General features: G+C 37.8%; 1 protein-coding gene across 2 annotated transcripts in view; it reads left to right on the forward strand.

The window, feature by feature from the left end:
• The window catches only part of LOC103481326 (zinc finger protein 385C-like), a 99586-nt gene extending 86327 nt beyond the window's left edge, over positions 1-13259 (forward strand). For both annotated transcript variants that reach the window (XM_081600566.1, XM_081600567.1), the window contains 6 exons: positions 1589-1696; positions 3984-4167; positions 8122-8478; positions 9537-9739; positions 9891-9989; positions 11732-13259. In XM_081600566.1, coding sequence (XP_081456692.1) covers positions 1589-1696; positions 3984-4167; positions 8122-8478; positions 9537-9739; positions 9891-9989; positions 11732-11962 — 1182 coding nt within the window. In that variant the 3' untranslated portion in view covers positions 11963-13259. The remainder of the gene's footprint in view (positions 1-1588; positions 1697-3983; positions 4168-8121; positions 8479-9536; positions 9740-9890; positions 9990-11731) is intronic.
• Positions 13260-15200: the final 1941 nt, after the last annotated feature.

Consider the following 15200-nt stretch of genomic DNA (forward strand, 5'->3'; position numbering starts at 1 on the left):
TTTTTTTTTTTTGTTTCAAATATTTTTCATTTTTAGTTTTGCAATTATTTTTTGTTAGTATTGAGAAAAAAAATCAACAAACTTTATGGCCCCACTTTAGCTCCTTATGGATTTGTACTTCCAGTGAGAAAAATAATATGCTGAATGATGTATGATGGTTATAGACTCACAAAGTGTCTGTAAAAGGTTAAAATTTAACAATGTTGGGAAAAATCGTTTATGTTCTTACAGGAATGCTCCATTTGTTTGGATGTTCTTTATCTGATCAGATTTACTGAATTGGATTTTGTCATTTATTGGTATGTATTTTAGATAAACGTAGTTTCTATTTGGGCAAAACAAAGCTTTTGCATCACTATTAGTAAATGTAGTTATATAAGTTGCACTATATTTTAGGCTCTATCATCTATTCTGCAGAATATTACAGCAGAATGCAAAATGAAATAAAATAAAACATACAAAAACTGTGATATAAATGTGACATACTGTGTAATTTTAGCTACTATATATAAAAATGTTTCCCTCTCCTGCAAGCACGCAGAAAAAGCAGAGCAGCAAGATTTTACTCAAATATTGTCCCAGTTAAATGTTTCATGTGTGTCATTAACATTTTTTTAAAAACATTTTTCTCTGCATTTTCCCCTTTAAACAAGTAAAATATTTGTCTAAATCCAGACTGATCAGTTAATGAGGAAAAGCTGAGGTTGTCTTGTTAAAGGCATCAAGCTTGTGGGAGGAAGGGAAAACATTGCTGTGTGACAGCTAAAGCTAAAAATACGGTTCGAATGGCACAGCTGCACTGGAGGGATTTAAAAAATGAAGACAGATTTGATCCAAACAGGCAATTTAGAAAGAGTGAAATCAGGATTCTGGGTTTAACTCAGTTTACGTGTAATCTTGACTTAAATGTCACTTTACTAGAAAAAATGTTGAAACCAAATGCGCTGTATTATTAGAGATGCATATTGAGTCAGTCAGTGCAATAATCTCTATAATTTTAAGGTTTAAAGAAGAACAATGCTAGAAATAGGTCATAGTCACAACGATTATAGGAGCAGGATTAATCCTAAATGCACATTTATAATCTGTTTTAAAGAAATTATTCATCTTGCTCAAAACTTTGGCTCAAAACACACATGAGACAAATTTCTATTTTTCCTCTTATTTGATGACGAACACAGAGGGGAGGAAGGGACTTAATTATGCCATTAACTTGTCTCATTGAGGCAAAGGACAACATGTCAGAAAGAATAGCTGAAAACTTCATTGCTGGAGGTTTTTTTAGTCATTTTTGGATAAATTTTTGTTTCTATTTTAAGCTATTTCCACAGTTCAGACTCCCTGAAGATGTGAGTTATGGTTATAAGTGAAAACTAGATAAATCCAACTTTTTATGCGATTACTTTCAATTGGTATTATTATTCACATTTTTACCAGTGATGCAAATATATGTGGAGGGAAGATTTTTTTTAACATGTATAATCAGAAAGGCAGCATTTTGTTTTATGTTTTTATTTCACAGTCAAACGTTGAATTGTTCTGCTGTGTCCATGCAAAGCAGCAGCGCTGACAGTGTTTGTTCTTGCAGATGGACCCGGTGCAGAAAGCGGTGATCAACCACACGTTCGGCATGTCTCAGCCCAAGAAGAAGCCCATCATTTCATGCAACATCTGCCACCTGCGCTTCAACTCAACTGTAAATCAGACGCTTCGAGATTAAATTTTATTTTTCTTTTAAGTTTTGTTGTAATCCTTTAGCACAATGGTTACCAAACCTTTTCTCCTGCCCCCCCAGTGGTTTCCAAATTATTTCTGCCCCCCCCCCTGTGGCTTACAAATAGCTGTCTGGTTGAACAATGTGTGTGAGCGAAGGAGGTGGTGGGGGATTCTTAGAAACTCCCTGTTATACTCAGCCCCGGCTCCAGACGAACAAGGGGAGGAATCAACTTTTTTGGGGGCAAAATGAATTGTAGCTGAACATAGACAACAACACCAGTAGCCTACAAGCTACTTGTTAAGCTTAAGGTGATGTATTGATATTAGCTAGTCATCTTTCAGCTTACTTCACCTTCATAACACAGCTTTACTCAACTCAGTCGGTTAGTTTGGGAGGAAAACTGTGAAAAGTTCTTGGCGTTTTGCTGGTTTGCTGCCATGATTCTAACACACCTGTGCAGCTCCGCACAGCAGCAGCAGCAGGTCTCCTTCGCTGCCGCACAGGTGTAAACCCAGCGTCGTAGCGCTCATGTTGCGTTTAAAGGCGGCTCAGAAAAACAGGTTACCACATGTTAACAACGGTTTAAACAGATTTAACTGCTGATAAAAGTGACAGAAGGCACAGATATGGGAAGTGCGGAAGCCCCTACTGTATCAAATTGACATAGGAATAACAGAGTTGGCCAGTAAAAACCCAGCGCATACAGCGTTCGTGTTTTTTTGTTGTTTTTTTTTTCATCTAGACGGCTTCCCGCGCCCCCTTGCAATGGCACGGTGCCCCCCTTAGGGGCCGCACCCCACAGTCTGGGAACCTCTGCTTTAGCGCAATGTCACAATCACTATTTTGTGCAAAAAAATGTAATGAACATGTTTTGTATGGACCGTAAACCTGTACTAACTTGTTCAAAGAATCACAATATGCCATCTTTAAGACATAACAGAGGAAAACTGATTTCTAGTTTGTGGATACACTTTTAAATTCCTACTACAAATTACTTGGTAACATCAGAAGCCATCGCTCTGACTGGCACAGAAAAAATCCCTCTGAATGTTCGGTGTGCGCTGACATTCATCGTTGCCAAAGGGCTTGTGTGACCTTTGCTCACACTTTGACCCTCGACGGCGCCCTTCATGCCTGTGCAGCCATCCACGTTTCATGAGAAGTGGTAACAGGAAGACACGTCTTCATCCGCTCCCGGCGCAAAGCCACGAAAGAGTCGCCTTGACACATTCTGAATTTTGACTGCGGATGAGAGCAGAAGCTTTTTTCTGTTTGTTACGCCTCACATTTTTGTCCTTAATCTCAAGAAGTGTTTCAGTAAAGTTTGTTCATAAAAAATAAGAATGTTAGATTCTTAATAGCATTTGTTTATGTTTAAAAATGTAATTGGAATAGCCAAAAATCAGTAAAAGTATATGAGCTGAAGCGTTTTCCTTTTCTCTAAAGTAAAAATAACTGAATTAAAAATGAATGAAACTCTAAGCAAACTGCTGAGACAGGCACAGATTAAACGATGCAAACATTAATGTTCTGATGCTGCTATCTGGAGGATCTGCTTTCATTCAAACTAACTCAATAATGCCGGAGTAGTGAATGCATGTTGGAACATAAATCCTGTAAAATCTTGTAGAATTGCTTGTTTAAAATTTAAATCCATAAAAAAATAACCTTGCCGACAGACGATTGCAAACAAATTAAATCAGGTTTTCCTGATTTTACTTTAAGATACACATTTTTGAGAAGTTTAAGCTGGGAGGTGGCTGAAGAAATACTGAGATCATTCAATCAGTGGGAAATATTTAGCAAAACCTTACAAACATTATAAAATAAGGTTTTATGATACAAAATTAGCTCAGAGTTCACATCTGAAACACTTTTAGGATCTAAAATCTTTCATAAATTAGTTTTTCTTCTTGTCAGAGGAGAACATGAAGGTCACAGCAAAGCAGACAGGGCAATTTCTGTCAGTACAAATCTGAGGAAACATGAGCAAATATGCTTAGAGGGGATGAAGGAGGTCACCAGCTGACAGCTGATGTTCATTTGTGCAACATGACTGATTATTGTCAAACCAACAGTGCAACTAAATGCAATAAATTTAGTAATCTACCTTATTTATTTCCTCCCTTATACGTCGTCGTTACTCAGCTTCCCTGTAAAGATGTTGTGTGATGACCAACAAACCCTGTTTACGTGTTTTCTCTTTATGTTCACGTTTGTTTGTCGGTGTGTGTGTGTGTGTGTGTGTGTGTGTGTGTGTGTGTAGACCCAGGCAGAAGCCCACTACAAAGGTCACAAGCATGCTCGCAAGCTAAAGGCCATGGAGACCCAGAAGAACCGGCAGAAGAATGGACCCGGTCAGCCCTCTGCTGGGAAAGACAGAGACGCAGAGACGGCGATGATGGAGGGGGAAACGGCGCCGATCGATGCTCAGCTGAAAGACAAAACAGGTGCAGGTTTTTTCTTTTATTTAAAAACAGCCTTCACCAGCCTCTGCGTAATTAGCTGTAATCGAAGAGAACGGGCGCGAAGGCTCTGGAAGCTGCCACTCAGCTGGTTAATTACAAGCCATTACCTGTCCTGCTATCTCTGGTTCTGTCTGATAATTACAGCCGTCAAGCGGAAACGTTCTGCAGAAGAAGAGATGCAATCTTAGGAAGGACTCTGATTGGCTATAAATCATCAATTCCTCAATAGAAATCACAAACTGTAGTCCACTGTTTCCCTCATAAAGTGTTGAGATCGGCACCCGTGGTAAAGATGTGTAAAAAAATAAAAACTCCAGTTCAATTCAGCAGAATTTTACACTGAAAATCTATAAAAATGCAGCTAGTAAGCCTGAATTTATTTTGTGTTTTTGCTGTAGTATAGATTCTAAAGTAGATTATTAATTTGAATAAATCAGAAATGAAACATACGCTTTGGTGACGAGAGTGCAAATTAGTGAAATTATGTGCTGAGTGTACATGAACAGGCTTTAGTCGTGTCCTACACGTACACAATGCGTACGGGGGGATTTTTCTGCCATAATTCGAGAGCACACATTTTCAGCCTGAAAGCAGAATTTAATATCTTTTATTCTCAAAACTTTAAATACTCGGGCTTAAATTTTCAGCCTGAAAGAAGGACTTCATATCTTTCTTCTCAAAACTTGTAATGCTTTCAGACTGAAAATGTGTGCTCTCAAATTGTGGCGGAAAAATTCCTCCATACATGCAGCAGATACAGCTCTGAAAAAAAATGAAAAAACCACTTAAAATGATCAATTTCTCTGATTTTACTCTTTATAGGTTTATGTCTGAGCAAATGAACGTTGTTATTTTATCCTATGAACTACTGACAACATGTCTCTGAAATTCCAAGCAAGAATTTAGTATTTATTTGACAAAAATGACAAATTACCTCAAATAATGTAAAGAAAACAAGTTCATATTCATTTAGGAACAACAATACTAATGTTTTAACTCGGGGAAGATTCAGGAATCAATATTTGGAGGAAAAACCAGGAGGATTTCAATGGGGTTCAATGCAGTGATCTCTTCATTTTATACAGAGATGCATGAATATCAGAGCAGAGTGAGGTGATAATATCTGCTGTTTACTGATTGATCATCTTAACAACAGGTTCAGCAGATAGAAAATTATATTAGAACATGAATTATAGATCTGTGTGTCTGTCTGGTGAATTATTTATGGTTAAAACAAATTTGTTTTTCTTTCGGAGAAGTTACTTTCAGAGGGCAAAGCATCCAGAAATTTTACCCAAATAAAAGTTGCAATATTTCATAATCATCAGAAAATGTTACCTGATTAATTTCTTTCAAACGTTAATGCAGTAAATGTAACTGAGTGAATATTAACCTCCCACTGAATTCTGCCACATTTAAAAGTTTTTTTTTTTCCATTTTTTCCATCCATTTTCTTGCACCCTTGTCCCTCAGTGGGGTCGGGAGGGGTGCTGGTGCATCTCCAGCCAACGTTTTGGGCGAGAGGCGGGGTACACCCTGGACAGGTCGCCAGTCTGTCGCAGGGCAACACAGAGACACACAGGACAAACAACCACTCACACACACTCACACCTAGGGACAATTTGGAGAGGCCAATTAACCTGACAGTCATGTTTTTGGACTGTGGGAGGAAACCGGAGTACCCGGAGAAAACCCACCATGCACAGGGAGAACATGCAAACTCCATGCAGAAAGACCGGGGCTGGGAATCGAACCCAGAACCTTCTTGCTGCAAGGCAACAGCTCTACCAACTGCGCCACTGTGCAGCCCTTTTTTTTTTTTTTTTTTACAAATTTAATTTAAACATTTAAATAGTCAAACAAATGAATGCAGCTGTTATGATTGGAGAATTATCGGATTATATTTTTTAACATCTCAGTTTAAATTGTACTATGTATAATTCTGTAGTGACTTGTGATGTGTAATATTTTTGTAAAATTGGTGAGGTTTTAAATTAAAATGTTTTTTCCTGCACTGTAAAAAAAAAAAAAAAAAAAGCATTGTGGGGTCGCCAGAATGTACCATATAAATCCAGATTTTATCGTATTTATATGGTTAAATTCTGGCAGCTACATTTATTTTACTGTCTTTTTTACAGTGTGTGAAATAAAGCAGAAATAAAACTATAATCTCTGTATTTTAATCAATCTAATGAGGAGAAAAAGCGGTTTAAAGCTGTTAAATAAGTTGAAAATCAGGGTTTTTTTTACAGGTTATCTTTTCCCTGATGATTGTTTTCACTGAAATATGAGATGAAAATCCACCTGAATTTCTGTTTTCTGATTTGTTACCTGGATCTTTACCATATTCTCACTGTAGCTGACTTTGTAATTTACTATTTCACTCCTTTCCGCCATCAGTCACTCAGCCTCTCATTCTACCTGACAACAAAATATCACCTTCTTTCTCTCCGTTCCCTCTCTCGCCTTTTTCCTTTTCCATTATTGATCCTCTCTCCCCCATTTTCTTCGCGGCACCTATCAATTTCCCTGGAAGCACATAATAATAAGCTTGTTACCCTCAGTGGTTGCCATGGTTGTTGATTGATGGTGACGGATGAAGCCTCAGCAGAGAGAGCAGCCGACAAATGACAGAGACACGGTGACAAAAGAAGAGCGATTAAGATGGCAGGAAAAAGACGGGAAGATGGGAAAATTCAAGGCATGACGGCAAATAAGGCACAAAGAAACATTTTAATAAAAAGAAAGGAAAAAAGAACGAAGCTGGTGGAGAGTATTAGGACATAAAGCTACATTTATCCTGGATTCTGCTTAATATATTTTACATGATGCATTGTTACAACTTGTTCATGTTCGTAAGTAAATAAAAAACAAATAAGCATATTTATGAATGCCAAATATCTAAAACTCTTAGTCGATGTCATACACAGAACCAAAACGGATGGAAAAACAGCCAAACTGATAGAAACGGACATTAAATCCTTGTTCTGATCACTTCCAGAACCAGGAGTCAAAACTACAAATTGTATCTGAATACCTTTTGTGTTCATGTCGATTGTCTAATTTTAGCAGTTGCGTCTTGTAAACAGAATTTGACCCGTATCAGTTTAGAAAAGATTGGTTTTTTTTATATCAAAGTTGTGTATGATTACGTTGGTGCCTGATTTTATCTACACTAAATTTTTTGGAAACAAAGTACCTCAAATGTTTCGCACCACAATCAACTTGTCATATTGAGAAAACAAAGATGATTATCATCCATCCATCCGGGGTCGGGTCTCGGGGGCAGCAACTTCAGAAGGGAGGCCCAGACTTCCCTCTCCCCAGCCACTTCTTCCAGCTCCTCCAGGAACCCCAAGGCGTTCCCAGACCAGCCGAGAGACGTAATCCCTCCAGCGTGTCCTGGGTCTTCTCCGAGGCCTCCTCCCTGTGGGACCTGAACTCCTCACCAGGGAGGCGTCCAGGAGGCATCCTGACCAGATGCCCGAGCCTCAACTGGCTCCTCTCGACGTGGAGGAGTAGCGGCTCTACTCTGAGTCCCTCCCGGATGACCGAGCTTCTCTCTCTATAAGGGAGAGACCAGCCACCCTGCGGAGGAAGCCCATTTCGGCCGCTTGTACCCATGATCTCGTTCTTTCGGTCATGACCCAAAGCTCATGACCATAGATGAGGGTGGTAACGTAGATCGACCGGTAAATCAAGAGCTTCGCTTTTTGACTCAGCTCTCTCTTCACCACTAGATGATTATCAGGAAAAGTTTATTTTTTTCCGTCACGATAATGAGGTAAAACCCTCATTATCTTAAAACAGAAAATCCAGCTGTTGATCTTTCCAAAATTACATGTTTGGACGTTCTTGGCTTCTGTAGACAACGTGGGGGAAGATTTGTGAAAATGGCTGGAAGTAAAAAGCTTTCATTGACACGTCTGTCCACAGACCCAAACGCCTCGCCCCAGCCTGAAAGCAGCCATGGGAACTCGCAGAGCGCCTCTCCATCCTCCACGCCTTCATGCTCAGACTCCTCCTCACCCTCCTCTGCTCATCAGACCCTCCAAGCCTCCGACGGCTCCCAGCTTTCCGACCTTCCTTCAGATCCCCCACATGCAGACGGCGGCGACGCGGCCAGTGGTTCGGCATCAGACTCTGATCCTCAGGGAAGCGCCGCAGCAGGAGAGGAGGAGGCCGCCGTCACCGCCGCGGGGAAAGAGGCCAAAAACAACAAAAAGCCTCTGCACTGTCCAACCTGCAAAGTGACGGTCAACTCCAACTCCCAGCTGGAGTCTCACTGCAGCGGTATTCACTTCCACTTTACTAAAGCATGTGTCAAACTCACGGCCCAAGGGCCAAACCCGGCCCGTTATAAGTACTTATGTGGCCCTCGACTTTAGAAAGCTGCATAAAAAGAACCTTCAGGATTATAGCTGTGCACTTAAAGTTTTTATCTGAATAAAAACTTTAAATCTGCCAAATTAAATCAACACTGAATAGAGAATGAAGCTTCAATATTAAAAAAAAAGTTTGTGAAATTTAATATGGTAAACAAATAGAGCAAAGCACAGATTCCTCCTCACCTGTGCAGGTGGAAAAAAATGAGTAAATGTCTGCCAAAAAACTCAAGATTTATCTCAGAAATTTTCTACAAAATAGAGTAGATTTTTGAGCTTCAAAAGCAAAAAATGTGTGAGACAAAAACTCAGAAATTTTGAGATTTATCTCTGCATTTTTCTACAAAACCAAGTAGATATTTTAGTTTTAAAAGTCAAAAATTTGCAAGACAACAACTCAGAAATTTTTAGGCTAATCTCAGAGATTTTATAGAGCGTGGAAATTTCTGAGGTTCAAAAGTCAAAAAATCTTTAATTTTGAAACTCAGAAAATTTACAAAAAAAGATCAAATGTTTTTAAACTTCTTAATGGCAAAAAATAAAAACAAAAATTTCTCGAAAATGTTTGAAATTTCAAAATTTCTGATTTTTTTTTCAGTCAATTTTTTTAACTTTGCAAGCTCAAAATTTCCACGTTTTTTTCTGAGATTTATCTCAAAATTCTAGTTTAGTACTGTTTTTCTATCTAGCATGACTCTAATACACTGTTGTACTTTTCATTGAGTGTAAAAAATATTTTTTATTTTTTTTATAAGTACTCATTGAATGAAGAGGCAGCTATTTATTAATAAAATATATTTAATCATATTTTATTAACGACTAGTTTTATCAATACATTCTGCCAGAACCATTTGAGGACATTCAAGATGTTGATTTGGCCCAAAATGAAAATTTGTTTTACTCCTCTGGCATAAACCATTCAAACCTGCTCTGACCTTTCACCTCTCCTGTGATTGGTCGAATCAGGCTCTAAGCACAAACAGATGCTGGACGGTCAGAACAACAGCCAATCGCACCGCAGGGTCAAGGTGACATCAACTCCCAGACCAAAAGGTCGAATGAAGCAGCGGATGGGGAGCAAGAGCAGAACGGTTGTTGGTATAACCAGCCAAGCATTTCACTGTGAACTGTGCCAAGTGTCTGTCAACTCAGAGACGCAGCTGAAGCAGGTACACAGATTCATGTTTGACTTTATTTGGAGCGTTTACAGCTAGAGAAAAACTAAAAGGACAGTTTTGCATTTCTTATCTTGTACTTGCTGTTTGTTGGCTGTATAGTTAGTTGGATCTGTGTTGCTTCATGTGTCTTTTCTTTTTTTAGCACACAAATAGCAGGAGACACAAAGAGCGATTGGCTGGGAAGCCTGTCAAAGCAAAGTTCACCCCCTATAATAAACTTCACCCCAATGCTGTCTTAGCGGTGAGAGTCTCACACACACACACACAGTCGTGTTTTCATCACTTGTGGGGACTTCACATTGACTTCCATTAATTTCTACAGCCTAATCCTAACCCTTCCCCTAAACCTAACCATCACATACCTAACCCATACCTTAACCTTTACCCTAAACCTAACCATCACAGACCTAACCATGAGGTCCCCTCATGGGGACCAAGAAAATGTCCCCACAAGGAGCAACGGTCCCCATAACCCCACGCTGTAGACAGATAGGTTCCCATAATGATATAAAAACCTGGTATACACACACACACACACACACACATACACATATCTCCAAAACTGCAGCCCTTGTATGGACTTAAAAAAATATCACAATGTTTTGTGGTATTTACAATAGAAATAAAAATTCTGATCATTTAAAATTTGTTCCCAGCTTTATTAGCATTAGACTTTTTAACTGGAACTGAATTTACCTCCATTTAGAAACCCACAAACATAAATACTAGTTGAAAAAACCACTTGTAATTGATTAAATGTGCTTCTTCAAAGCTCTGGTTACAGTAGGCAGTGCAGTAGAGTTTTATTGCCAGATAGCATCAAATATATATTTAATTATTCATACTTTTAAAGATATTGATCCAAATAATACTGTTAGTTTTTGGAGTTTGGAAAGTTTCACTGCAGATTACATCACTTTCTAGAAAACAATATGGAAACAAGCGCCTACATGCTGAAAAGTTGCTTGTACATTTTCTTATTTCAGGTGTACTAAGATATTTGCACTAGAAACTAGACAAAAAAAATATTTTGCATTTTTGCAGTGCAGCTTCACTGCAGTATCAGCACCTGTAGACAAATTACATATAAACCAAAAGAAAATGTGTGTTTCTGTATCTCAGTTTGACATTAATATGACTGTAGCTTCTGAATTTGAATTTTTCCATCTTGCATAAATGTCATGTTTCCAGTATAAACTGCTCAACTGTTGGTAAAATCATTATCTGCCTAAACAGCTGCTGTTTAGGCAGATAATAAACAAACAGTTTATTGTATATAATCTTAAGCCATAATCTTAAATTGTTACTTTACTAACTTCCTGTGTCAGGAAGCTGTACTACAGTGCTAACACTAGTCGGTTGAAGGTGTTTTGTTCCTATTTCTGAGTTGAGATATCTTTCTTATTAGCATCTCCACTTGTGAAAACTTAAACTTTTCTTTGCTACTGATTCTGTGAAGTTTCTGTTCCTGACCTGATTAGTGCCTTAACCAGACGAATATCAAATCTTCGTCTGGATATTTTTGCTTATTTTAATTGTACGAAGTTCTTTAAATGTCCTGTGAGTAAATATTTTTGCCCATTTATCCATAACAACTGGAACTTTCAATATCTACCAAGTCATTTTAGCAATTTACCATTTATTAAGAGAGCGCCCCTCAGATTAATTTCACTTCCTGCTACGGCGGGAGTGAAATTACCGTAATAACCCGATATTGGCTGGAAAGCGCAACGTCTCCGCTTTCAGAAACTGTTGGAATTTATCAGATAGCGCAAATTTGGCTGTATTGTCGTTGATACATTCGGCCCGGAAGGGTTAAAAAAAACTAAAATAAATAAACAAACAATTCTTAGCCTGGTGGGGGTGCAAGTACAGCCTGGTGGCCCGCCAGGCTTATAAAACACTGGAGGAAACCCTGATGTTGTAGGTGCTACTTCGACCAGTCTTCTTTATAGTCAGTATTTCTCCTGTCTTTACTTTCAGACTAAACTGGCTCTGCACAAGCAGTTGTCCAAAGCCCTGCCGGCGGGTCTCCTGAGCGGCCCCTTCAACCCAGCTGCACTATGCAGCATGACGTCCGGGCCCCTGGCGCTGCGACTGCCTCCGGGGCCCACAGCCATCATCCCCGGCCCCATCATAAACCCCACACTCTTCAGGCCTGCGCCGGGACCGCTAAGGGCCACACATGCTCCTATAATCTTCTCTCCTTATTAGTGATTAGCACAAGCTATTTGAACTGAGAGAGGAGTGGAAAACTTGACCAAAACTGGACTTGTGGAAATGATTATCTTGGTCGGCTGTTCCCAGCACAGTTCTGCCTAGGTGACCCAAAACACTGCAGATACAAACGGAGCAGCGAGATTCTCAGCTGATGGAGGACTCAGAGCTCCAGGAAGGATCAGCTGTCAGCCGTTTCCTGGCGAGCAAACAGCCGAGTGCGTGTCTGGACCTCTCTGCAAGCCATAATGATCACTTAGTTTCATTACTGACAACAACAAACTAAGATATCAAGGAGTTTAAATGCTTGAAGACATGCTTTCATTATAGAGATTTCTAATCGTACTCTGGAGAAAACACTCGCAGCTTTAGTTTTCATAAGGGAATCAAAGCTTATCGTTTCCATGTTTCATTATTGCCCTATAAAACGTTATAAGAATATAAGCGACTTAAACATTTAAAACAGAAATCTGCAGTTTTGCACTGATGAAAATTTTGTATCTTTACAAAGTTGCATCTTTTTTTATGCTCATTTAATGTACATTTGTTTTATTTTGATTTAAAATGTCTTTTTTAGTCTGTATCAGTGTCTGTTGATGTTTGTGTGAAAACGGTGACAATCAGCCGCCATGCTTACATGAATGAACGAGCGTCTACCTAACAACATCTAATGTACAAAGTGAAATGATTTTAAATAAAGTTATAGTTATTGTTTGGTATATTTATTAAAGTTTACACTTTAGGTTACCCTGTTTACGGCATTTTTATATGAAAAGTAGTATTTATCTGCCATTACAGATTTGTTTATCAATATGTTGCTTAACATTCATGAGCACCATACAGAGGCATATTTCTCTTTGACATTACACAAAATGGGAAAAACAAGAGCACATTATTTATAATCTCTAATTCTGCCAATATTGAACTGCCATGTGATCCTTTGGGAAAACATTTTAATGTTTAAACAGGTGAAATTTAAGGTAAAATAATGGTTATGCAACAGCTTGATGCTGTTTGTGCACTATGAATGATCAGGTTCTGCCTGATCAGAAACATCTAAATGAGTTATTTTGTTTAGAGGGTAAAGAACAATCTACTTTCATTACAGATATAAATCTACCATGTGACTGCTGAAACTCACTGAGCAATATTCTTTTTCTTTTTATGCCACCTGCTAAGATTAACCAGAAGTGTAACTGTTTATTTATTGCAATAATGTAAACCATTATGTGACTAGGAAAATGTTAATAATGTATTCCACATCAACTTATAAATATCTCTTGTTGTTTTGTAAGCAGTTGTCTTCTTTTATCCTCTTTTGTATCACTATTTCTACACTTATTATTACAACAATAAGGGGAAAAACTGCAATTTTGAATTTTCAGTACATAATTAGTATAATTTTACATCCATTCATGACAGATTTTAAGCTAAATCTGTCATGTTTGCTTAAAAAAACATTTGATATGTAGTTTGAATTTGTTTTACTGTGGGGCTTTTTAAACTCCAGGATACTAAAACTGAATAACTTATTACAAATCAGCATAATTACGAAGCATTCAGTGGACGTGATGCTGTTTTCTGTATTTAACCACCACAGAATTGAAGGTCACGTTAGAATAATGTTACTTTGCGTCTACAGCGCCCTCTTGTGGTATTTGGTTTCAAAGTCAAACAAACGAGGTGAAAATTATTCCGCTTCCTGCATTAATCTCACTGGATTGCAAAAATATATATATTTTTAAGTTGTCTATGTTATTTCAACTGAATTAGGATTATTTAGCACGGCTGAATCCAAAAATGACATCCATTTTCCTCAATCAGGTCAGGTTTTTATTCTAATTTGTTTGAGAAATCCGATCTTCTGACTATACTGATGACATTATCAGTTAATATTTCTCATCCAAAAAAGTATTTGGGGTGTGGGGAATAGTTTTTTCACAGAATGTATTAATTAAATGTTACAGACTTGTATTTCTGTAAAATGATAAACTCTGATGAAGTATATTTAAATTGAACATTACGTCTCCGTTTCTTTTCTTTCCTCATGCAATCTCTCCTCCTGCTTGTCACTCATTGATCCCAGATTCTCAGGAAGTCGATCCAGATGTGAGAGCATTTTGATGCTCATGTTGCATCCATAGTTCAGAAAGTTGACCTGATTGAGCAAAACCAATGAGATTTTTGGATTCAGCTCATCAAAATTACCCTAAAGCAGTTGAAAAACCCCAAACAGTAATATTTTTTTTGGCTGTTGACCAGTTTTTTCTTTTAGCCTTCACTGAAGAGTAACATTATTAGAGTTTTTATAATACTTGTAAATTAAATTAAAGTCCTGTTTGTAATGGTGGACTAACCTGCTTTAGAGAGATTTTATGCCTTTAAATCTGACATTATTTAAAGCAGAACTGACAACTATGTGTTCAGTTGTTTTATTTAGGAATTTCTAGATCATTTTGTCTCAGTGAGCATTCACCGTTCTAATAAAATGAACATAACTTTTATATATTAATACATTCTTCTTTATCATGTTGTTTGTCTGATGCTGCTGCCCCAACAGGCAATCTCTTCTGCCACCATCGGTTACTCTGGAACATCTAGAGATTATTCTGCAAAGAGGGATTCTTAAAAAAAATAAAATAAATTACAGACTACCTATAGATTGTTATACAGCAGCAGTTTGTCTTCAGTCAGAGGTTTGGTCAGAACCGCTGTAATACAGACTGCTACTGCCCACAGCTTTCAGCACCTAGAACAACTCTTTGAAGAACCATGAATAATATGAGTTACAACAACATTTATTTTCCCTTTGGGATTAATAAAGTATTTTTGAAATTAACTGAAATAACGATGGCAGAAGAGATTACTCTCTCCACAACAGACTTTAAAAAATTAGAGTTGTACAAATTATAAACATTTTCTGGGGTACCTTAAGGATTTCCTTTGATAATATGCTTTGAAATTTTAAGTTTATATGTCCCTTATAACAATACCTTAAAAGTACAACTGTAAAAGATGGTTGAGTCCAAAAAAAACACAAAACAGACTAAATGTTCTTATAACTGCTGATTATTATTATTTTACTGAAAGATATAACATATTTCACGTTCAAATGACATTTATAAAGTAGAAAACTAACCTAGATTTTCAAACACATGTCCATTCGACCTGCTACGGCCAGTTATATAAGACAATCCGAACCAGTGGCCTAGTTTTCATTGACCCATAAAAGAAA

The sequence above is a fragment of the Poecilia reticulata genome, chromosome 19, assembly GCF_904066995.2.
Source record: "Poecilia reticulata chromosome 19, P_reticulata-male-v2, whole genome shotgun sequence".
In the NCBI taxonomy this organism is placed as follows: domain Eukaryota; kingdom Metazoa; phylum Chordata; class Actinopteri; order Cyprinodontiformes; family Poeciliidae; genus Poecilia; species Poecilia reticulata.